The sequence below is a fragment of the Ammospiza nelsoni genome, chromosome 1 (genome assembly GCF_027579445.1).
Source record: "Ammospiza nelsoni isolate bAmmNel1 chromosome 1, bAmmNel1.pri, whole genome shotgun sequence".
Taxonomy (NCBI): domain Eukaryota; kingdom Metazoa; phylum Chordata; class Aves; order Passeriformes; family Passerellidae; genus Ammospiza; species Ammospiza nelsoni.
The window spans coordinates 7,350,380-7,373,021 of record NC_080633.1 but is presented as its reverse complement, the minus strand read 5'-3'; the positions used below and the strand labels follow the sequence as shown (position 1 = coordinate 7,373,021).

At 41.8% G+C, this 22,642-nt stretch overlaps 1 protein-coding gene across 3 annotated transcripts; it reads left to right on the top strand.

Annotated features, from left to right (window-relative positions):
* The first annotated feature begins 3,819 nt into the window (after window positions 1-3,819).
* XRCC2 (X-ray repair cross complementing 2) lies at window positions 3,820-18,018 on the top strand. 3 transcript variants are annotated; one of them, XR_009420082.1, is made up of 4 exons: window positions 3,820-3,868; window positions 8,200-8,281; window positions 13,870-17,284; window positions 17,869-18,018. XR_009420082.1 is itself a non-coding variant. In XM_059489768.1 (3 exons), exons 1-3 carry the CDS (start codon window positions 3,830-3,832, stop codon window positions 14,583-14,585), a joined length of 837 nt encoding a protein of 278 aa, XP_059345751.1. In that variant the 5' UTR covers window positions 3,820-3,829; the 3' UTR covers window positions 14,586-18,018. The 3 variants fall into 3 exon arrangements, 1 of the variants encoding a protein (XP_059345751.1); XR_009420081.1 differs by having other exon boundaries at window positions 17,800-18,018; XM_059489768.1 differs by having other exon boundaries at window positions 13,870-18,018.
* The last annotated feature ends 4,624 nt before the right edge of the window (window positions 18,019-22,642 follow it).

The window sequence follows — 22,642 nt, the reverse complement described above, 5'->3', positions numbered from 1 at the left end:
TCTGGTTTATTTCTAGGAGTGATTCTTTTGTGCAATGACTTTTGGAAGAGTCATTTTGTCACCTTTGGAATGAAGGTATTTAAGAGTCTGGACATTAATGAGGAAAACAACAACTGACTTTACTGAAAGAGTTTAGTTCAACTATATGAACAAACTGTTTTCAAGCTAGAAGATCTGTTTGGAGCTGGTTTGTGCTGGAATGTCACCCACACAAATCTTGTGAGGGAACATTAAGTGACAATACACTTATGATGAAGCTTATGTTGGAGCAAAATCTGTGTGGCTGGGAAAAAAACCCAATCGCTCAAAGGAGGAAGCATTTACATCCCAGTTTCTAAATTAGCTATTACTTAATTAAATATAAAAATTTGATGTGTTCTTTTGCAAACATCCTCACACAATCTAACTTTCTTGTCAACATATTGGTTTTCTTCATTCATTTCCCCTTTTGTTTAAGCTCTTACCTCAGGCCTTGTTCCAGGACAGGGTGTTAGTTCTTTAGACTGCCATCTAAAGTCTAATAATTGAATTCTTGAGGCTATTGTAGACCAACTGGCAATTTAAATTTAGGACTTTGCATTTTAAAAATAAATTAAATGTTTATATATACAGTAGACTCTCAACATCCCTGGGGCACCTGAGCTAGTCCTTCCTCCTCCAGAACCCATCCCAGTTTCCTTCTGCTGGCTGAAATTAATGATAGTGAATGTATAAAGAAGCAAAAAAAATTTTAAAACTACAATAAAAAATAATTTTGCTAATCCACTTCAAATGCCTTCCTCTCTTGCACTGTCATTTTTCCTCGCAACAATGCAGGTCTTAAACACATGCAGTAGAAAATACAGGATCCCAGCATGGGAGATGCTGGCATCCTGTATTTAATCTTCAAAATCAAGGTTAAGAAATAGGAATTTTCTCTGGAATACACATTTCATAAAGACAGAGATGTTCACCCCTAGAGTGTGATCTTTCTACTCCTCGGATGAAAGTCCTTGTTCCTGCTGCTCGATGGCTACACCAGCAGTGCTGTGGCTCCTGGGGCCCCCCTCAGGCTCCCCTCATGCCAAACAAAGGAACACTCATTTTCTGCCTGTAGAAACAGGAGTGCTGGGGCATGGAGACCCTGGATACTACGAGCTACTTAGAGCTGTGCTGCTTTAAGGGGGAATCTGCTGTTTGAGAAGGAAGAGTAAGGGGTGGGTGGGATCCTGTACTCCTGGATCGCCCACTATCACTCAGAAATGCTACAGAAAAATATGAAAGAATGAATCATAAATAAATAAATAAATAGAAACATATAAATAGATAAATAAACCCACCAGCAGCCCAAAAAATAGAGGGTACAATTAAAATCATTGCTCTTTACCAATGGTAAAGAATTTCTCTCCTTACCCATGTTACTGTTTTTCTCCTAAGAAGCGAGGTCAATGAAGAGGTTTGCCATTCAGGGAGAAAAATAAACAAAAACAAACAAACAAACAAACAAAAAGATTAACTATTAAAACTACATTGACACCTTTGATAAAATATTACAAAACGTGGTAAGATGCCAGCAGTGCTGACTGCTGATGTGCAATCTGCCCATCAGGGTGACCGGTGTGTTTGATTTACACATTTCTAATTGCGATGTACTATTTCAAGCTATTAAATATCCTTAATATCTTTTTTTTTTCTGCTCATATGAGTTCTGTGTTTTTAACCTCTCTCTCAAATATTTGCTGCTTAATCTCCATTGAACTGTGATACTTCATTTTGCATTAGATTGTAATGCCAAAGCTGTGTTCAGCTGTGCAGTGGAAGAGCTCCCACAGAACCCTACTGGGACTCTCACAATGGTGAGTGATGAGCTGGGAGTGGGCTTCAGTCGACTGGTATTTATCTGTGCTGTATATTTATGGCTCTGAATTCAACTAGCAATCACTTTTTAAAAATTAGTACAACATCTTTAATTAGAGGACAAGAGCAACAAAGAACCTATAATTACCAAAAAAAAAAAAAATCATGTGGTTGATGCAGTGAGTAATGTCTTTGTCATCACTCTGCTCTTGGGTTAGGTCACTCCTCAGTCAGCTTCAAGGACAATCACTACTAATTAACAAAGCTTTTAAACTCTTCCAGGTGGCCCAGACCACTGAGGTACTGTAAGAATACTCAGATACACGGCTCTTAAAGTTGTCTGTCCCTTATGTAGACTTCTTCCAAAACACAGAAGAAATACAAGGAAGGAACAAATACGAAGAAGAAACTTCCTTCAATACAATGAAACCAAAAGTATTGTAGTTGCATTTTTGTGCCCTCCCCATGGCCATCCAAGTCTTTCTCACCATGCCTCTGAAAATTTGGCACATGTATCCATACAAGAAAAAGACAAAGACTACTTTGGCTGTGCAGAGCAACCATCTCCCTTCTGTACTTTAATGAGCAGAATTAGGACTGGGCACCAAAACTAGAGGTTTGAGTTGGGTTAAATCTATCTGGTGCCATCCATCTGGAGTTAGTCAAGTGGCAGCAGCAGTGTGTTTTGCATTGGAGCTCTGTATTTTGGGCTGAAAAAGGGTTGAAAGAGTAAACAAAGCTAATGCCTTGCATCTGAGGTTAGATTTTTTTGTTGTGGTACATGCTAGTAGAAAGACTTTTGTATAGACAAACATGATTTCTTTGAAGAAGCAGAGAACTCCACCACCAGTTTCTCCTCCTGACTGTAAGGACGTGCAGTATCACCGATAACCTCCTAGACCTGAAGGGATGGTATCACTGCTGCTCTTTGATATGCAGATACTGGGAGCTGCTATTCTTATCCTGCTGGTTTTGCATTTAGCCTATGGAAAAAACAAACAGGTTCTCCTGTGTTCTCCCTGTGCCCATCCCTCTTGCCTGCCCAGGTTGCACAACTGCAGTGGATGGGCCGTGGCGCGGGAGGAGCAGGTCCTGCTGCTGACCACGGGCTGCTGGTGTGACCAAGCTGCTGACCATCAGCTCCTGCCTCAGAGCATCACACACCACACAAGCCCCGTTCATTCCAGGGACTTCTCAAAAATGCTCTAAACCCCTTTTAATTTAAGCCATAATTGAGAGCTGGCTTTGGCAAAGAGCAATTTCGCAGGCGTCAAGAGTTTAATCGCAGCCACGCGAACGAGCTTCCCTTGAGTCACAGCTGCCCAGTGCCACCAAGGAGCATCCCCTGAGTCACACCAGCCCAGCCTCCTGCTGCTTTCCAGCAGGAGCAGAAAAAACCCAGACACATCTGGAGAAAGAAAAGTCCTTAAAAATAAATAAACAACTTGTCTTTGGGTGGGAGTCAGGTTCTTCCCTCAGGTAACTCAGGATATGATGAGAAGATGTGGTTGTAAGTTGTGCCAGAGGAGGTTTAGGTTGGACAGCAGGAAGAATTTATTCTTGGAAGGAATTATTAGACACTGGAATGACAGTCCAGGGAGGCGGCGGAGTCACCGTCCCTGGAGCTGTTTAAGATTGATCTCTGGTTTAGTGCAATACAACATTTAAGGAAAGACTGGACATGGCACTCAGTGCCATGATCTGCTTGGCATGGTGGTGTTCAGTCACAAGTTGTACTCGATGACTCCAGAGCTCTTTTCCAACCTATTTGACTCTGTGATTCTCCCGGCCGTGCCCAAGGAATCCTAAACCGCGTAGGAAGGTCGGGCGGGTGGGCAGGGTGAATCGAGCCGGAGGCGGGACTCGAACCTGCGACTCCACAGCCTTCAGGCTCCTCCCCGCGCTCCCGGGGGGCCGAGCCGCGCAGGCGCAGAGGGCGCGGCCGGGCGGGGGCGCTGCGGGGCGGCGGCGGGCGCGGGGCCGCGGGGCCGCCATGGGTGACGCGCTCGGCGGGGCGGAGTCGGGCACGCAGGTGAGGCGCGGCCCCCGCCCCGCTCCCCGCAGCCCCGGGCCCGGGTACACGGGCGGGGAGAGCGGGGCGAGGCTGTAGCCAGGGGAAAAGGGGAGCGCTGAGCCTCCTCCCCTCACCGCCACGGGCGGGCGCGGGGGAGCCCCCGCGGGGCCTCCTGAGGGGGCGGTGCGTGAGGGAGGGAAGGAGGGAGGGAGTTCCGCCCCCGGGAGGCCGCGGGGGCTTCCCGCTGGATTTCCCGCTGGATTTCCCGCGGATCCCGGAGGGATCGGGGTTCCCTGGGGCCATGTTCTGCCTTTATGTCGGATGCGGTGGATTCCTGCCGCGGGCGCTTCTTGGTTCGGGTGTCTCGATAATTCTTTTATAAATATTCCCTTCGCGCTCCCCTCCCAGGCATTGGAGGGGATGCCTAAGGAAGGAGACCTGTAAGGAAGGTTTCCTTTAAAGGTTCGGACTTGATGGTCTTAAAGGTCTCTTCCAGCGTTATGATTCTGTAAATAAACATTTTGTAAGGTGGAATTGCTTTCCTCCTCTTTAGGAGAAAAGAGGTTTGAGTTTTGGGATTTTGTGTTGTTTTATTAGGTTTTTTCCCATCTCTCGATGTTTTATTTGTTAGAAACTTCCACTTTCGATCAGCAACTTAATTGCTTGGAGATTTGTGTGTAACTATACCGGAACATGCTGAATAGTTCACATAAAACAGAAAAGTGTGATAATATTTATTGTTAAAGCTCTGTGTGGTTTTTAGTGGGACTTGAGCTTTTAAGCCCTTTTGACACTTAAAAAAAAATTAGTATCAGATGTCCACTATTGGCAAATAGATGTGAATTAAGGATATGAGGTGTGCTCTTTGTCCAAGGGATAAATGCATTTGTTTGTACACATGAGTGGTGCTGACAGGGAATGCTCATGGCATCAACTGCCGGCAATGGATGGATGGATGGATATCCAACCTGGAACAAGGGAGGAGTTGAAGACCAATGGGTTAAGAAAAGTCAATGTATGAATACAGAATGTCCAGACAAAAAATGGTAAAAGCACTTGAAACAGAAAACACTTAATTTAAACCAATACTTCTTTAAATAGTCTCATGCATAAAGTCAGATTTTACTGAGTTATACTGAGACCGCAGTATTGTGCTTTTATTATTGAATATAATTAATACAACAAATTAGAACTTCTTGCAAAACACCTTTGGTTTATCACAGTAAAAGAAATGATAAATGGCTTGCATATGTCTTCATGCCCAAAGTTTACAAAAGCTCAATCAGAGTGGTTATAGTGGTTGAGAATTAAATTTTGTCTAGTACTCGAGATAGGTTTGTATGTGTAAATAGCCTGTAGGTTAGCTCACAGCCTCTACCAGAGCTGGAGTATTTAATTTGAATTTCTTTAACATTTTAATGAAGTAATCTCTCATTCCTGACAAGACCTACGTGTGTGCTTGCATTGATGCACAGCTCTGTTGGAACCAACAGAGCACAAGCATGTCCTGCATTAGTCGGTGGGACTGTCCATATGCATATTTGTTTATTAAAAGGAAAATAAATTATAAAAGGTGTAGCTGAAATACTTGAGTCCCATCAGCTTCATCATTATTGACACTTATCCCAGCTGCTGCTGAACTTTTGCTGCACAGCTTATTCTCTACGTGTAACTGCACATCTGTGCAGTTCCTTGCTGGCATAATTGCATTTTCAAAGAATACCTAAGAGTGAGGAGCTACCACTAGCAGGTTGCTAAAGGGCGGTGTTTTGTGTAAAAAAAAGATGAAGAAAGGCTTATGGAGGAAAAAATGAGCACCTACACTTTGATTATAGAATCAGAAATCTCTAATAGGGGATTTGAAATTGAGTTGGGATTTTTTTCTAAGCTCTTCCCGCTCCAAGGTTCTCTCCAGGGGTGCTGTCTGTCCTTCTGTCCATCGTGTGTGACAAAGCTTGGGGCACCTGACACCCACCCTGAGATCACCCTTTACATGCTGGGGATTTCTCCCCCCTCATATTCCAGAAGAACAGGAGGGGAGGCAGAATGGGAGAGGCTCCCCTGGAGCAGCCTGTGCCGTCCCTGTGTAACGTGGGCAGAGGTGAGGGGTGCCTGTGTGGTGTCTCAGCTGTGCTCCCATCACTTGTGCTGCACTGTGGACAAACCTTTGTGAGAGCTGAAGGAAAATTGTTGCCTGTTTGTGCCAGGAACCCCGTGGCTCCCAGCATGGCACTAATGAGGCAAGTGCCTTTGGAGACTCTGCTTCAGAACTCGGAAGTAAATACAAGCTGGATAAAAACACAGGTGTGCCATCATCAGCAAATTACCATAAATTACCTTCATGAGCAGTGCTCAGAGAAAGCACCTGTACTTATTTTAAATTAATCCATAAACTTGTCATTTAAATAACGACAGATTCATATTTAAACCATACTGATCAATTTACTCTCAGTAAACTTAAAGAGTTGATAGTCTAAGAGGACACAGGGGTTCACTGTTCCAGGTAAAATAAACTGCACAGGATATATTTGTAAATGTACAAATTAATTTAGGAGCAGGAGGCTGCAGCAATGTGTTTGGGCCAGCAGAAGTTGTGACTGCTGGTCCCAGCAGTGCCCATCACTGAGCCCCTGTTATCCCTGTGTGCTGCAGCAGTGCTTCCTCTGTGAGCAGTGCAGAGCATCAGAAAGCAGCAGCCTGTGGTGGTTTTCCTTTTTCCCTCAACATCCACTGCTGACAAAGGGGTGAGAGATTCCTGGTTCTTCTCCCTGTGGGTGCAGCCTCTCCCTGCTGGTGGCCAGGCCCTGGCAGCAGGAGAGCTGCACATGCAGGGCCTGCCAAGGCCCTCTTGGTAGTTGAGAGCTGCTGGTTTATGTGCCCCGAGTTAACTCCTGTGTTCTTGTGTGTGTGTGTCCATCTGGATGTTTGCTTTGTCCAGATCATGGAACCCTGCTGGTTCCCAGGAGTTCACTGTGTGTTTAGTGCTGCACAAATGTGAGAAGTGTAATGGGAGGATCTGCTGATCCAGAGCAAGGTCAGTTTGAGTGTTTTTTTGGCCCTTCAGAGGATGAATCAGAAAATTCTCCTGGATAGGTGTGAAGAGGCCAAGGCAAACACATTGACATTTTGTTAATGGAAGGGACTCTGAAAATGTCAATGAAAATGTCACACTTACATTCCCATTGTGACCACTTCAAGCAAATTCAGGACCATTTAATTTTTTACTCTTAAAGGCAAACACACACACACAACTGTTTAAAGAACTTTAAAGATCATTCAGAGCAAGTGTTGCTCAGGGATATGACAAGGAGGAAAGCAAGAGAAGGCAGCAGTTGTTTGAAGGTGTGTGCTCACTGCTCTTTTAGTCTTGAGGATGGGATAAAACTGAACAGGATTTGTTGTGTTCAGATCTCTAAATGACACCTGGGTGCCTTGTAGAATGTAGTATTTGGCCCCAGGGTAGGTGCTCTGGTGACACTGAGCATCCCAGTAAAGTCCTTTCCCATGTATGGGAATACATGTAGGGAACAGCAGCTCCAGTACCAGGGAAAATGTTCATTCTTCCTTTACACAGTGTGCCAGAACTAATAACAACACAGGTTTTGTGAATACCTGTCTGCTTGCTATGCAAATACCTCTCAATTTAAGAAACTTCCATGATCTTTGAAGTAATTAGTTTTACAATGGGCTTATTTTATGAGGGGCTTTGGAGAACTTGCTTAACAAATTCAAGCTTGCTTTAGAAAGGTTCTTGCAGAGCCACTGGTGACTAATTACTTTTGAACATTCTTAATCCATACTCTGTTTGAACAAGTAACTATGATATAATAGGATTGTAGCCCAGAGGAGTCCTGTGTAACCTCTCAGGTGAAATGCACATGGTTTTACTTAGAAATGCTCAGAGAGGCTGGCTCGGGGGATTGTTGATGGGTAAGGTTTCAGCTCTCAGCCAGTAATTTTTTTGGAGGTTTGGAGGGTTTTTTTTGGTTGTTACAAATGATGTTCTTTCCCTTTGTTCTTTGGAATGGCAGCACTGCTGTGGACTGGAGGTGATCCCTCTCACTAATGTCCCTGAGCAGCCTTTGCTTTTTAAACTTGATTTCTCCTCATATCTCCAGTCCTCACTGCCACTGAATCTGTGTGCTTGTTGTTTGTAAAGCTGGGACCTTCTGTTGCTCTACTCCAGACTATGCATTTCCATATGTATTTATGAAAACACTTTTAAAATCAGACTAATCTTTCAATAGGACTGTCATAGAAAACTGTCAGTTCTTAAAATCCTTTAAATTTGTGTCCTGGGGTTCATTATTTAAAGTTAACAGCGTGGCTCTTTGCCTTGTCTTTAAAAGCTGCGTGCACGACTCGAGGGCAGAAGTTCTCTGAAGAATCTGGAGCCTTGTCTGTTTGCTGAGGAAGGATCTCCTGTTCATGGTAAAAATGTGTCTTCATCCCATTTAGGGAAAAATGTTCATGTAGAAGTATTCTATATTTCTGTATTTCTATCTCTCTATATTTCTATCAATAGAGATAAACATACAAGTAAATTATTTTGCCCTAGATCAGAATTCTAATTTTTGATATGGTTCAATGCAATCTAGATAAAATGGAATAATGCAAAATCACCCTTCCAAACATTATTAAATAGGCCTCAAAATCTATTTTATGCATATCAAGACACAGGTGTAGGTGAGTAAATACCAAGCACATTGGTCAGTGTCAGTAGTTTTCCAGCAATTTGTTCTAGAGTCTGTCATTAAACATCTTTGTTTGTTTTTTTTTAAATCAGTGGTCTAGACAATGACCACAAAGTCATAACTGCAGAAATTTGCAAAGAACATGAGGTTCAGTAAATAGCAGAGAGTTCAGTGATACAGAGTTGTCTGGGTAAATTAGGATAAGGAGCATGAGCACACAAAGCCAGCTCATCATGCCATTCAGTCTTGACCTGGACAATCCTAAGTATGCTTAGAATAGAACTTCATAAACAATTCCATTATGGCCATAGGTACTAATTAGTTTGAATGAGTTCACAATGCAGGCTCAACATAGCTCATGAAGACCTTCAGTGAATAAATGAGAATTTCAGATTGGAGAACCGGGGTAACCTTTCAATGACACCAGTACAAGAAAATTTAAGATCAAGGTTGGATATTTTAATGAAAGAAATTAGTGAACTAAACAGAAAATAACACACTATTCAGGAAGTCAGAGTGATTTTCCAGATTGTGTGAAATTTCATGAATTTCACTATGGAAGAGACAACTCTGATTACACAAGACTAAAAATATGTATGAAAAAAGGCATATGAGTGGCAAACAGTGAGGATCAATGGTGAGGTGCTACTGTTGTGGAATTTATGTGTGAGTGAGTGGATTCATAGGGCAAATATGTGGCTTCAGTGGTTAGCAGCACACTTATCTGCAGTTTGAATTCCCACAAATATGGAATGTTCAGAATAAAGAGCAGAAAAGGCAATAAAAAGAATCAGGATAATTGGATGAGAGATGATGCTTAATCTTCAAACAGAGTCACTGTGAGACACTTTGTGTGTTGTTTTGCAGCACTAGAAAACACATGTGGGCTTTAGCAGTACATGATTCCTGCCCTGAAAGTTTCCAGTGTGACATAATAATGATAAAGGATGGAGAAATACTGCTAAGCCAGTGCAAGTAGAGCACAAGAATATTTAAATTCTCTCATTTCTGAATTCTCTCATTTTCTGCTATGTTACTCACAAGAAGAATTAAGGGCCAGGAGTGAAATTAGTGTATGCTTCACAAGACTCTCAAATTCCTATGTTTTTTAGAAAATGAGATATTAGTGTATTTTTTTTCAAAACATAAATATTAAACAATCTTTTAGTCTGGATGTTTGGTATTTTTTAGTCAACTTTACACACAACAAACAAATGTTTGAGACTGAACTGGCTATGTATTGGTCAAACAGATTTTAAGATGTTTTCTTGGGGATCATGAACTGCCCTTACTGCAGTCCACAGTGTTACATAATTTCATATCAAATGATCTGCTTTGCTCTTGAAGCTTTGTAGGTTGTTCATGTCTGTCTGAAGACTGTTCCAGAACCTCAGTTCTGACATGGCTGGAAACCTTCTAAAATGCATCACTGGTTTCTCTGTGCCAACAGAGTCATTGAGCTTTTGAAGCACTTGTATTTTTCTTCTGCTTCCAACAAATGGTATCAATTATTACCCATACTGGTCATGCTTTTTGGCTGACATTAATGAAGCTGCCTAACATATTAGCACAGCCCTTTAGCTGTATATATATAAATGGACTTCACCTTTTATTGCATTTTTGCTTTGTCTTTTAATACCACAGTATTCATGTGAGGCCATGTGTTATTTTGATGTGTGTTCACATTATTCAGTCTTAAATCCCTGTTGAAGGCTTACCTCTCCATTTGTCATGGACTTGACTTTTAGTGTGTCACTGTGGAATTCTGTAATAGGTTGCCCATAAAGTCAATACTGAACAGCTCTTCATCTCAAATGCTGTGATTAAAGCAATGCAAAGACCTAAATTATTCATTTTTTCAAACAAATACATGAAGTTTCAATAAACTATCCAAAGGTTACATTTTAGTTAAGTGTTCATAACTTGCATGTCAGGGTACTGTAAAATAGGGACAGGTAATATAGGTATTAATGTGATACTCTAACCACTGCTTCTAATTATGATGGACTTGCATATTTAAGAGCACATAAGTACATTAATTACATACCATTTAAGCTCTTCTGGAATGGAGCAAAAGTGACACAAGCATTAAATAATCTTCCACTATTGCCAGTCATATTTCCCCTGTGCCACTGGCATGAAGGTGTGGGTGTCAGTTTAAGGCTCTGATGTTCACCAATTGCATGACACCCAACATTAACTTGGAATAAATATTAGGCCTTTCTACTTCACTTATAAATGGTATAAATAATAGTGACAGCTTCTGCACAATATTGTAAATGACCAGCCCAGGAACTTCAAGGTAGCCTAGAATGTGAAACACAAAGTTATTGCTGAGGGTTCCAGCAGCCTGTTTGTATCTGCAGTGTCAGAAAACAGTTTAACCAGCATTTGCTGGTGGATTGATTACAGACAAAAATAAGGCTCTTCTCATTCAAGATGTAACATCAAACTGATGACCAGGACTGAACACAGTATTTCAGTTAAAATGTATTAATCTTACATAAATATTTACATTTCTTCAGCATCATTTGGTTTAACCTGCATGCCCATTCATAGGAGTGGGCTATTATTCTCTTTAGTCTGCCCATAATGAGCCAGCTCTGGCTGCCCTGAGCCAGGCAATGTGTTCAGGGACTCCTTAAAACCTAACTCTTGAATTCACTAGTGCTGAATTTCATGTGAAATCACTCTACTCATCCATCTCCATCTGTTAAATCTTCACAAACTTAAGTTTTTATTAACCCAATTAGTTTGTCTTCTGCATGTTTTGCCAAGCTAATGGAACATTCATCTACTGATATGTTTAATGTCTGCCAACACCAGTTCTAATAGAAAAAATTCCCATTAAGTTTCTTCCATGTTAAAGTGCTATTCCTGCTCTCCCTCTCAGCCTGTTCTCATCCTGTGACAGTGTCTTTTTACTAATCCTCCTTTCCAACTTGTTTTGACATTAATGGATGATGCTGGTCGTGATCACTGTTTCTTCTGTGACCTACTGTCAGGCTTCTTGAAAACGTTGCTGGCCTCACTTCCTCCTTTGCTGTGTCATGGCTTGTCCTCTCTGATCCAGAGAAATTAATTTCCCCCCTTATCTTACTGTAACAGCCTGGTTGCTAATTCAATGAAACCCAACATCTATAGATGCTGCTATAAATGGCTCCTGTTTTGCACCCGTTCTCCTTGTGGGCAGCTCTTGGATAATCAGGAAGGCACAGAAATCCCCAGCTCTCTTGAGGTTTTCTTGCAGTCCAAGCTGTTTCTGTTTGCAGAGTAACTCAAGTGTCTTGGTCCAACTACAGGGCAGCTGTGGATCTCTTTCAGCAGTTTTGAACAAACTTTGAGGGGTGGTTGCCTGTCTTGCTGTTCACATTTATAAACCACCACCACAAAAGCCTCTGAGAATGATTTTTTGTCATTCAACTTAGAATTTTTACTTAAATAAGTTTTATTACTTCTGCCAATAAAAAAACCAACTCATCCAGTGTCATTCTGCAGCACACAGACACCCTGCTAGAATGTCTTCAAATGGAAAAAGTGAAGCATTTATTTCCCAGAAGAATTTTTGAATCCAGCTGGTCATATTTTGCTGTAAAGGCAGGTGAAGCAGTATTGCCTGTTGGCCCCACTCAGTTTCTGCTCTGGATTGAGAAATGCCAACCAGGGTGGCAGAAGTTTTGTGCCACAGCTAGTGGCAAAAGATACACTTTGTTCCTTATCAAGAGCTGCCTTACACAATTGTTCTAAAATCCTGCAAGAGACAAAATAGGAGGGAATGACCTAGCCAGCACTTTTAGGAGGAGCTCTTGCAAGCTGGTATCTCACCCTGCCAGGGTGTGGTTGTGTCTCTGGCACAGGCTGTGTGACAGCAGAGCCACTGCCTGCAAGTGACAGTGTCGGGCCCCGTGACCTCTGCACAGAAAGAGAAAATAAAAACTCATGTCCCAGGATGTGTAGTTATCTTTCATCTCAGAAGTGAGGGAGCCATTCAGAACAGCTTAATAAGGGCTTAGGAGACAATCAAGCTTTTTAATAGATTTCAAAGAATCAGAAATTCATATAAATGATATTTCTGAGTGTCACTGAAATGGACAGACTTGTCACATCAGGTGTAAATTGCTTTTAACACTTGCAAAGGGAGAAGAGCTTGGTTTCTTCTCTACCATCCTGCTCCCCTGATCCCAAACTGCATCTTGATGTGGCACTTGTGAATGAGGACATCCTCTGGAAGCTGAGCAGTGACTTGAAAAACCCTGTTAACCCAGGCAGGCACAAACATGTTGAAGGAAAGTTGCAGTTAATTCTCCACTCTCACATCCCCCTATGGAAAGCTGTTAGGCCATTTGCACTTGTCCAGGCCGTGGAAATCTCTCACCTTCCTGCAATTACAGTGGTGTGATTCTCCTTACTGCATGTGGTTACCCTTCTGCCTATAAAATCCAAAATGTCATAAATAAATAATCCCGTCCCCAAAATTAGAAATTTATAAAGAGCAGCTAATCAATTAACTTCTTCTAGGGTCTTGCTCTGATACAAGACATCAGAAGACTTTGGATAAGGCTTTAGAGTATCTTGCATTCACATCCAACAAAAGAACTGGTTTCCTTATGAAGTGTAATGCTGTTTTTAATTAACATTTTAAATTTTTATGATATGTATTTTATGACCCACATGGATGAGGTAATTAGGCTGAATCCTTTTATGATCAGAGATCCTTTGCTTCAGACAGAGGCCTTGCCTGGAGTTGAAGGAATCCCTGAGTCTCCCTTGTCAAAAGAAGCAGTTTCACATTATCACCACAGGAGAATATAAGTGCTAAATAAACTTATTGGTGATTTCTTCACCAGACACAGATTCCTGTAGGAATCTTGTGACATAAAGCATTTTATATCTATGTGTAATGACATCTAATATGTAATTTTTTTTGTTTTGTCCTCTGCTTTGTTATTTCTTAATTGTGTGTGCATAGTGTAGATGGTTTCTTAGCCACTTTTGTGTAGCAGCTTCCTCTTCTGCCTCTATCTGCCTGTAATGATATAGATGAAATCCAGTTGCCAACCTTTTCTTGGTGGAAGTCTCCTAGATGGTGCTGGCAGAGGCTTTCAGTCTTTGTTCATAGTTGATTAACTTCACTTTAGAGGCTTTTCTTGAAAACTGAAATATCTGTTGGTGGATGCTGACCAGGACTTAAACCCTTTTATTAATGTCGATTAAAATGCATTTTCCAATTTGTGGAATAGTGAGTATTGGTTCAGAAAACACTGAGAACCAACTCTGGTGTAGAAATGCTCTTACCTGACAACGTGCTGCTTTGCTTTTGAACAGGAGATGTTATTGAATTCCATGGCCCAGAAGGGACAGGCAAAACAGAAATGCTTTATCACCTGCTGGCCCGCTGCATCCTTGGCAAGGCACAGGGAGGACTGGAAGTGGAAGTGATGTTTGTTGACACCGATTACCACTTCGATATGCTCCGCCTGGTCACCATTCTTGAGAACAGGCTGGCACAGGGGACAGAAGAAATGATAAAGCAGTGCCTGGGAAGGCTCTTCCTTGTCAGCTGCAGTAGCAGCACTCAGTTACTGCTCACTCTCTACTCTCTAGAAAACCTGTTCTGTGCTCACCCCTCGCTCTGTGTTTTGATTTTAGACAGTTTATCAGCTTTTTATTGGATAGACAGAAGCAATGGAGGGGAGAGTCTTACCTTGCAGGAGATGAACCTGAAGAAATGTGCTAGCTTCCTTGAAAAGCTTGTGACACAGCACCACTTGATTCTCTTTGCAACAACACAGACACTAATGCAGAAATCTGCAAACTCTGCAGAAGGCTTTTTACCTTCAAAACTTCCACATGAAACTGATACAGACTACAGACCATATCTCTGTAAATCATGGCAGCAAATGGTAACACACAGGATGTTTTTCTCTAAGCAGTGTAATTCTGGCAGCAGCAAAGGTTTTACTGTAGTTTCTTGCCACCTCAAAAGAAACCAGATAGTAAAACGTTCATTTAGTGTTGCAGAATGTGGAGTTCAGTTTTAACATCAGTTTATTTTGTAAACATTTATCAAATCTTGGTGCTTAATGCCTGATTAGGTCCAAGTACCTTCTCATAACTTTTCAACTACCTGGTTGTTGCTGGGTGATTAATAATTGTTGTCACCATTTTCTTGAAATTCAGTGAAGGGCAGGGAATGGTAATTTTTTTAATTACTTCAGCAATTCCATCCAAACTATAGAGGACTGTTGACATTACTTATTTGTGCTTAATCAAGAAAATAGTAACAAGACCTGGTGTCCTTCAGCAGTCTAACCAATGTGGCCAAATGCCTGTTGGAATTTCTGGGTCTTGCTGCTTTACACTTCTCCTCTTCCAAGCTGCAGAAGTAGGAGCCTACTTGTCTGTGGCAGAGGTTGCAAAGAGGCCAGAGCTCACACTTTATAAACATTGGCCTTGGTTTATTCCCTGCAGCTTTGGGCATAAGAAATGACAGTTTTGCCTGAAGAAGAGGATTCATTTTCACAGTGTGCTAAATAGTGGTGATCCTGACTGTGCTGCTTCTCCTGGCTCTCAGCCTCTCCATTTACATTAGGGGGTGCTCAGAGGAGCAGGGATTGCAGGTGTTCTGATGCTTAGAAATGTCTGGCATTAAAGAATCTTCAGCTATTAAAGAAATAGAGGCCTGGTTTCCATAACTGAAGGAAAAGTAAAGACCCAGCTCTGAGTACTTTGGTGAGCTCTGGGTGAGTTTGTGCTGCGTACAACAAAAAGTTTTTGGAAGTACTTAAGTGCAAGTTACAGGTTATTTTGGGAGTGGAGGTTGTTTTTCTGTTGTTTTTCATTTTTTAAAATGATGCACAGACTTTTTTCTCTGCCTCTCCTCATCATTCCTTCCCACTTCTTTCCCTTCCCCAGTCTCTCTAAGAAATCCAGGAATGCCATGCCTCTGGTCTTTACCAATATGCATTTGCCACATGTAGAACATTTGTGTGCAGGATTTGGCATGTAGCATGTTGCAATTCTGGCAAAGAACATTCAGAACTTACAAGAAATGCCCTACAGTTCTGGCAAAGAACAGCACATTATTTATGAACCTAGAGTGCCCTTTGAAAGCTTCAAAGTACTTTACAAGAAAGAAAATTGCACACAGTACATTATTTAATACAAAAACTTACATTAGCTTACAAATTCAAATTACTCAAACAAGGGGGAAATACTTCTCACAGCGATGTTTGTTCAGTCATGTTGCACAGCATGTTTTATAGTTTAGATTGAAGAGATTATTAACAAAAATGCATATTAATAAGAAGTATCTAGCTCAGTATCTTTTTGAGGAAGATGCCTAAAAAACTCTGTTGTGAGACACCTTTGAATTTCCTGACTTCTGAAGCAGCTTTTTCAAGCTGAATATATGTCTGGAATCCCAGCTTTGTATGGTTCAGTTACACTCTTGGTTTCTACTGTGTCTGTTCACAATGAGTTCAATTTCATTATTCTTTCTTTGGGAAAAATTCCCTTTTTCCCTTCTCATTTTAAACCTTCCATCTGATGACTTCTTCATGCCATCAGTTCTTTTACTCTGACACATCAGCAAACTTTGCCTTTTCAACATCTCCCCAGAGCTGATGATTTTATAGAATGTCAGTTCATTTGTGCTTACCAACATGTATTTTATTTCAAAACCTGCATAAGTACACAAATACATTAAAAAAATAAAAAAAACATTCAGCCTAGAGAGGACCCAAGTTAGATAGTTTACCATGTGTAGACACTTCCATTATGAATTATGATAAAGGGCATTATTGAATTTTTTTTATAAAAAAGAATGGGAAATTTCAAGTAGAACTAGAGAACTTTAAAATCTGAAAATTTTAGGACTATGTAATTCCTACTAGAAAAAAATCAAAACCAAACAGCCCCCCTTTCCACTGGAGAATACAACTCCACTGATGATTAACTTCTTCGTAAAATCATACTTGCTAAAGAACATGCTTGAGAAGAAAACAATGGATATGTTCTGGCATTCCCAACTGGAAAAAAAAGCTTTTATATTCTTCACAATGTAGTTTGTATTTTGCATTGTACTATGAAAGAAATGCCTAAATTGAAATGAAGCCAAAGTTCTAGTTGATCAAAAAGAGCACCTCAGGAAATTTTGAAATTTCCCAGTTTTATTTTTACTTTGAATGCAGACAGTTTTTTTTTAATTCTCTGGTAATTGTAATATTCATGCTCTGCACATTTGTTTTAGCTGTATAGCAAGCCTGGATTTCTGAGGTGCTGAGCATCTGCATATCCCTGGAATGCTGCAGGAGGGATAGGCAGTGCATAATCTGGGAGTTCACTGACCCCATCCTCTGCCAAAATTATGCCATTTCTCTCTGCCAATTATGTTCATTTGGAAAATGAACCTTTAGGATACAAGTCTCAGAAAGATGCAGTGATAAAGAACATGGAAAGCAGCAATTTTGTTTGTACCTTAATGCTCTGTGGATATTAAACATGGAGTTTACCATTTTTTAAGTCAAGAATTTTCCAAATTTTGTACCAATTGTATTTATTGGAAACTGCAGTCCATCCTTGTGAGCCAGGAACAGTGTATGAAATGTAGCATTATACCTGGAATATTCTGTTTAATGCAGATCCTCCTCTTTCACCCAGACCTGAGGTACCACCCTGTCTCACCTGGGCTGCCCTGAGCTGCTGCAGCTCGGTCTCCCAGGGAGGAAGCACATTTCAGGTTAGTAGGTCTGGTTTAAATCAGCCCTGCAGAAGAGCATGGAATACATGTATTCCTGAACTCTGATTTAAGGTATTTCTTAGAAATGAAAATCCTTTCATGTCAGTGCCATTGTTCTTCAGCTCAGGGTGGTATTATTAAGGCTTTTGTAGACACAGGAACTTTTTACATTCCTTAGAATTTTGTTTGCTGTTTCATATGCAACATGGAATTAAAGCAGCAAGCTTGAAATAAAGAGGAACTAGTTCACCCTTTCCCCCCTTCTTTCCATAACGAGAGAGCTTCTTAGCAAAAACAAATTAAGGTATTTTGCAGGTTTTATATTTATTTTCTACTATACTGGTATTTCTATGGACACCTGGAAAGAAAATGTTGAGTTTTATATTCAGTTAAAAGTTCTTTGTATTCCTAGGCTTTTTATAGAGCAAATAAAATACAAATAACAATTTGCTTGGTTTAAGTTTGCACTAGCACATAAAATTCAAGTTTCCTTTTTCTTATATAACTAATCTCAGAAACTTAGCTTTTCCTGGAGTTTGGAAATGGCATAAGATAAATGTTCTCCTGTGGAAACATACCTGCAGTTGTGTTTTTGCTGGAGAGTAATGGACAGAGGAAGAAGGAATACCACATTTGATGGCAGCTGTATAGAAGCCTTGGACTGTGTCTGAAGAGGAACATGACTTTTTACTTTTCTGTGGCTGTTCTAATAAAATGTCTCTTGAACCTCTTTATTCAAATGTACTTTTGATATGCAGATACCATACTGGGGTGATGTGCAACATCATCTTGCCATTACCAAGCTTGATGCCAAACTCAACACCCACCTCAGCATAAAGCTGTGCCACCAAACTCCAGCTGGTGTAGAAATTGCAGTGAATTCTCTCTCCCCTGTGTAAAAGCTGCAGACAGGTGCATGTGTCCAACAGCTACAGAGTAGCACAGGACCCGTGCATTTTGTAAAGAAGGGGAGGCACTGGAAGGGCTTGGGAGACTTTGGCCATGGAAAAAAAATTACAGACAGGTAAAGGAACATGAGTACAATGCATGTGCATGATCTGGATGGAGAACTGATGCCCTGCAGCAGTCCCTGAAATCAAAGGTCTGGCTGTCTCTGTGTGTGAGAGAAGACAGCAGAGTGGCACTGGGCTATGAGTAACATGGAGTGAGACAAAAGGGCCCATGAACTTCACTGACCTGTCTGGCATGGCAATACTTCCAAAGAGAAGGTTGACTAGAGTGGGCCTGTATGTTGTTCCCACCTGGGAAAATGGATTCCACTATGTAGATGCTTTATAGCTTATTTATAATGAAAATATTAAACTCTGCTGCTCTGGACCCAGGAGGGATTAAATGTAAAAACAGACTTTTTATTTTATGTTGGGGTTTTTTTCCCTCCAGCTCTAGGCACCTTCCCAACAGTCAGCACTTAGCTCCAGAGCGCTCTTGCAGCTTTCTGTGGCAGGAGCAAGTTTCACTGAAAGTGAGTCCCTCTCTCCTTTGCTGAGGGTTTGTGGGTTTATGTGCACTCTTTATTACTAGCACAGACTGGGCTACCCCAACAGGGAGGCTTGAACCCATGTGACACATCAGTTAAGTGGTAAGTGGCTGTGGAGACTCGATTCTGTTGGCAATCAGGAGTAATGTCACATTTGAGTAGATGATTTTGAAGAAACAGGGCTGTGACTTCGTTTGGGAAAAGTCTGGCACTCTTCCCTCTGCTTTCCCACCCTGCTTTGCATCGTGCCCCAGCCAGCTGGTCCTTGTACCTGTGTGGGCCCCAGTGCTCCAGGAGAGCGGTGACAAGATGTCACCGCCTTGCCAAATGCTGGTGAGCAGCCATGTTTGCATCTTGGCACTCCCGTTCTGCAGGAGTTGGCACAACCACTAGAGTTAATTTAAACCTTTTACCAGGTTTCTTTCTCATACATCTCGCTGGGCCTGTGTTAAAGACCTCCTAGCTGTGGGGGAGGAAAGAGAAGAAATCTTGGAGTTTGAATATTAAGGACAAGATTTAGACACATCTCAGGCTCCATCACTGACAGTTCTGTCTCCATCCCAATATCTCTGTGAGGAGGGAAGTGAAAGAGGAAGAGGTTGAGGAGAGGCTCTTTGGGAAACTCCTCAAGGCTTTGCTGAAGTAGGGGAAACAGGAGAGCCATTTGGTCATCAAATGTGGCAGGCAAAGGGCTCCGTTTCTCTCCAGAGCCTGTAGAAAAAGGCCCAGAGTAGCAAAGAAAGGCTTTGCTAAAACCAGCACTCTCACAAGTCAGGGGGTTCCAGGAGCAGCCTGCAGCCACCATGAAGAGGAAAACTTGGCTGGAGAGGAGACACCACCAGAGCTGCTGTTCTGCTCCTCTGAATTCTGTGAGCATATTGCCACTGGAAGTTCATGTCACAACTGGACATGTGACACCATTCAACCCCTTCAGGGAAGCAGGAAACTGGTGGGAGGCCACCCTGTCCCCATGGCTGCTAAGCAGTCTTGCCCATGATGAAGAGCATTCACTTACAAGGTCATGGCTAAACTTTCCCTCATCCTTTATTTTAATGCCTTAACTTAGTGGCTCTGCACTGATACCACTGGCACTGCTTGCATTTCAATTACCATATGCATCAGTGGCACTTTTTTGACAATAAAATCACATTTCATGAAATTATACAGGTGCTTGTATTTTCACCCATCAGAAAAAAATGATGCTTTAAAAAAAATTTATGAATCCCCTAAGCAAATGCTAGAGACCAGTTGCATAGGCAATGAAGCTACAGAAGCCGATGGAGGCAGGAATTTGAATAGCCCACACAGTTAAAGGAAAGGGCTCACCATCTTTAAAATACATGGAGGCATTCCAAATATGATTATTCTGCAATCCTGTTCACAACAAATCTTGCAGGCTGACACTACATGCCCCTTCCCATTGATTGTATGGCCTGCACAAGCACTCTGAGCCTATTAAGCCTGAAGTCCCTGCTGCAGATAATAACTTAGACATTTCAGTCCCTCGAGCAGACACAAAAAGTACTTACTAGCACAGTTGTCAATTTTGTGGAAATGTCCTGTGGGATTCCATAAGTATCCTAACAACTGGCTGAGCTCTTTCCTTTGCTCCCACAGGTGTGGTTAAATCAAGGAGCAGTCAGTGCTAGCTGGAGGCAGGCAGGGCTCAGCTGCCTGGTGCCTGCCAGAGTGTCCATGATCCACTGCTGGCTGCTCAGGAAAGGTTCCATCTCCCACCGTGGCAGAGGAGTCAGGCCCCTCTCTACTCAAAAGAGAAATCCTAATATGCCTGATTTTTATGCTACAGTAGCAAATCAGCCTTTCTCAGTGGTGGAAATGGGAATTTCAGACATTCTCAAGTCTTTGCTGGTTGCAGATCAGCTCACACTGATGTAATTCACCCCTGTGACCATCACCACAGCACAGCCTGAAGGAGATTGACCTGGAGGCACCTGCTGGTAGGTGCAGCACGGCTCCTGGACCAGGGCACTGCTCCTGGCATCCCTCCTGGCACAGGGAGAGCTGGCTCTGCTCCCCTCTAGAGCTGCACAATGCTCACATGTGGTGGCAGTGACACCCAACCACTGTCACAGTGTACAGACACCACTAAAGGAAAACCCTGTCTCTCATCCTGATCAAATTCCATAGCTCTGCTCATGGCTCTGCTCTGGTGGGATCTCGTGCTTGTGCTTTGTGTTGGAGTCACTTCTGTTTTGTAAAGAAGCTCAAGTGGTTTTCCTGCTCTGGATGAAGGACAGAGGTTGCATCCACCAGTCTCGGTGATACTTTACCCACCCTCATGGCTGTGCTGGCTGTGAACCAAATAGGAAGGAGAAAGAGCAGCATAATAGAGTGTCAAAGTTACAAAACAGGCTTTTCTCTTTGCATTGGTTTGGGGTTTATTGCTGCTTCTAATAGCTCTTCTAGGAAACAAAATTTCCCAATACTTCCTTTTCTGGTAAGACAGAGTGTGTGTGGTATCCTACCCCAAAGGCAAGAAAATAACATTCTCTGGGTTTATTTTTTGAACTAAAAACATATTCTGGTTTGGGCTGTGCATTCCTTAACACAGTGTTGCTCCACTCATGGATTGATCAAACATACCATGGGCAATGGGAAAATTAGGAATGCTAGAACACAGAGCAGGCAGCGCTGCATGCAGGTTTTAAATGAACTCACTGGGCATGAAGAAAATTCTGCAGATCTGAAAGCCAAAAGCCAAACTCTGAACTATTCCTTCTGAATTTGCACTTTCACATGTACAGCACAGATGAATTAGAGCCTAAAGATGATAAAAATGCAGACATAGAATAACAAGGCTGGTTTTCTAGATCTTTTGATCCTACAACCTGTTTTCTCCAAGACCAAGGTTTCGTTTCTAGGAAAATAAAGGATACGAAATCATGAAATACCAGTGCAAAATTTCAAAACCTGCTGAATTCCCAGTATGTAGAATTGATCCTGGCTACTCTCTGCTCTGGATGATTTCAATGTCACTGTTGTCCTGTCATTTATTTGAAGCCAAAACCATTATATTTGGGGAGCAGGTAGGCTTTCAGACTCTCCAAAACCAATTCAGTGTAATTATGGGGTAGAATGTACTAAAACTAAAATGTTAATTCATACACAGACTAAAACATGTATTTAGTTGCCACTAGGATTCTTGTGAACAGCAGCAACACACTGATAGGACAGAAGGCATTTCATCTTGCAAAGCCATCATGACACGAAAGAGGACATTCAAAGGCAATGGAGAAATCCTTTTGTTTAATGAAAACTGAATGTGAGGTACATTTTCTTACACTGTGGTCTCCTGTCCCAGCTCTCCTCCCTGTCTGAAACATTGTGCCAAAGCTCAGGCAGTAAATCTCTTTTTGCCAAAAGAAGCCTGCTGGAAACCAAAATAAATACAAGTGGAGACTGGAGTAGAGACTGAAGCCTCATCTTATTTTGGGTTTGCCTTGTTTCCCCACAGCTTTCTTGCTCACCAGTTAATTGGTCTTGATACTGAAAAGCAGATCTGGATAATCCTGGCCAGGGTGACATTAGGTTTTGAATGCAGAAGAAAAGAGAGGTCAGAGCGTAGTCTTGATACAAAGACCCAAACCCCCCCAATCCTGTGAAACTGTATAAAAGCCTTAAGTGCTCCTGAATAAGGAATTGCTTTTTTGCAGACTTTTAGTTCATGGTCTTGTATGAGTACTCATTTTTAATTCATCAAAGGAAACATAGAAGTTGAAGATGCGACTTGCCCAGGCTTCTGCCATGAAAACAGCAAAGCTTAAATGTCTGTTGTAAGGTGTTTTAACAAACATAGGTCTAAAAGGCTTCAGTATAGAGCAGCTTTCCCAAACAAGTGG

Coding starts and splice junctions, on each gene's coding strand:
- XRCC2 (XM_059489768.1), top strand. CDS start 3,830: ATGGGTGACGCGCTCGGCGGGGCGGAGTCGGGCACGCAG. Junction 3,869..8,199: donor GGGCGGAGTCGGGCACGCAG/GTGAGGCGCGGC, acceptor TGTCTTTAAAAG/CTGCGTGCACGACTCGAGGG. Junction 8,282..13,869: donor GGAAGGATCTCCTGTTCATG/GTAAAAATGTGT, acceptor GCTTTTGAACAG/GAGATGTTATTGAATTCCAT.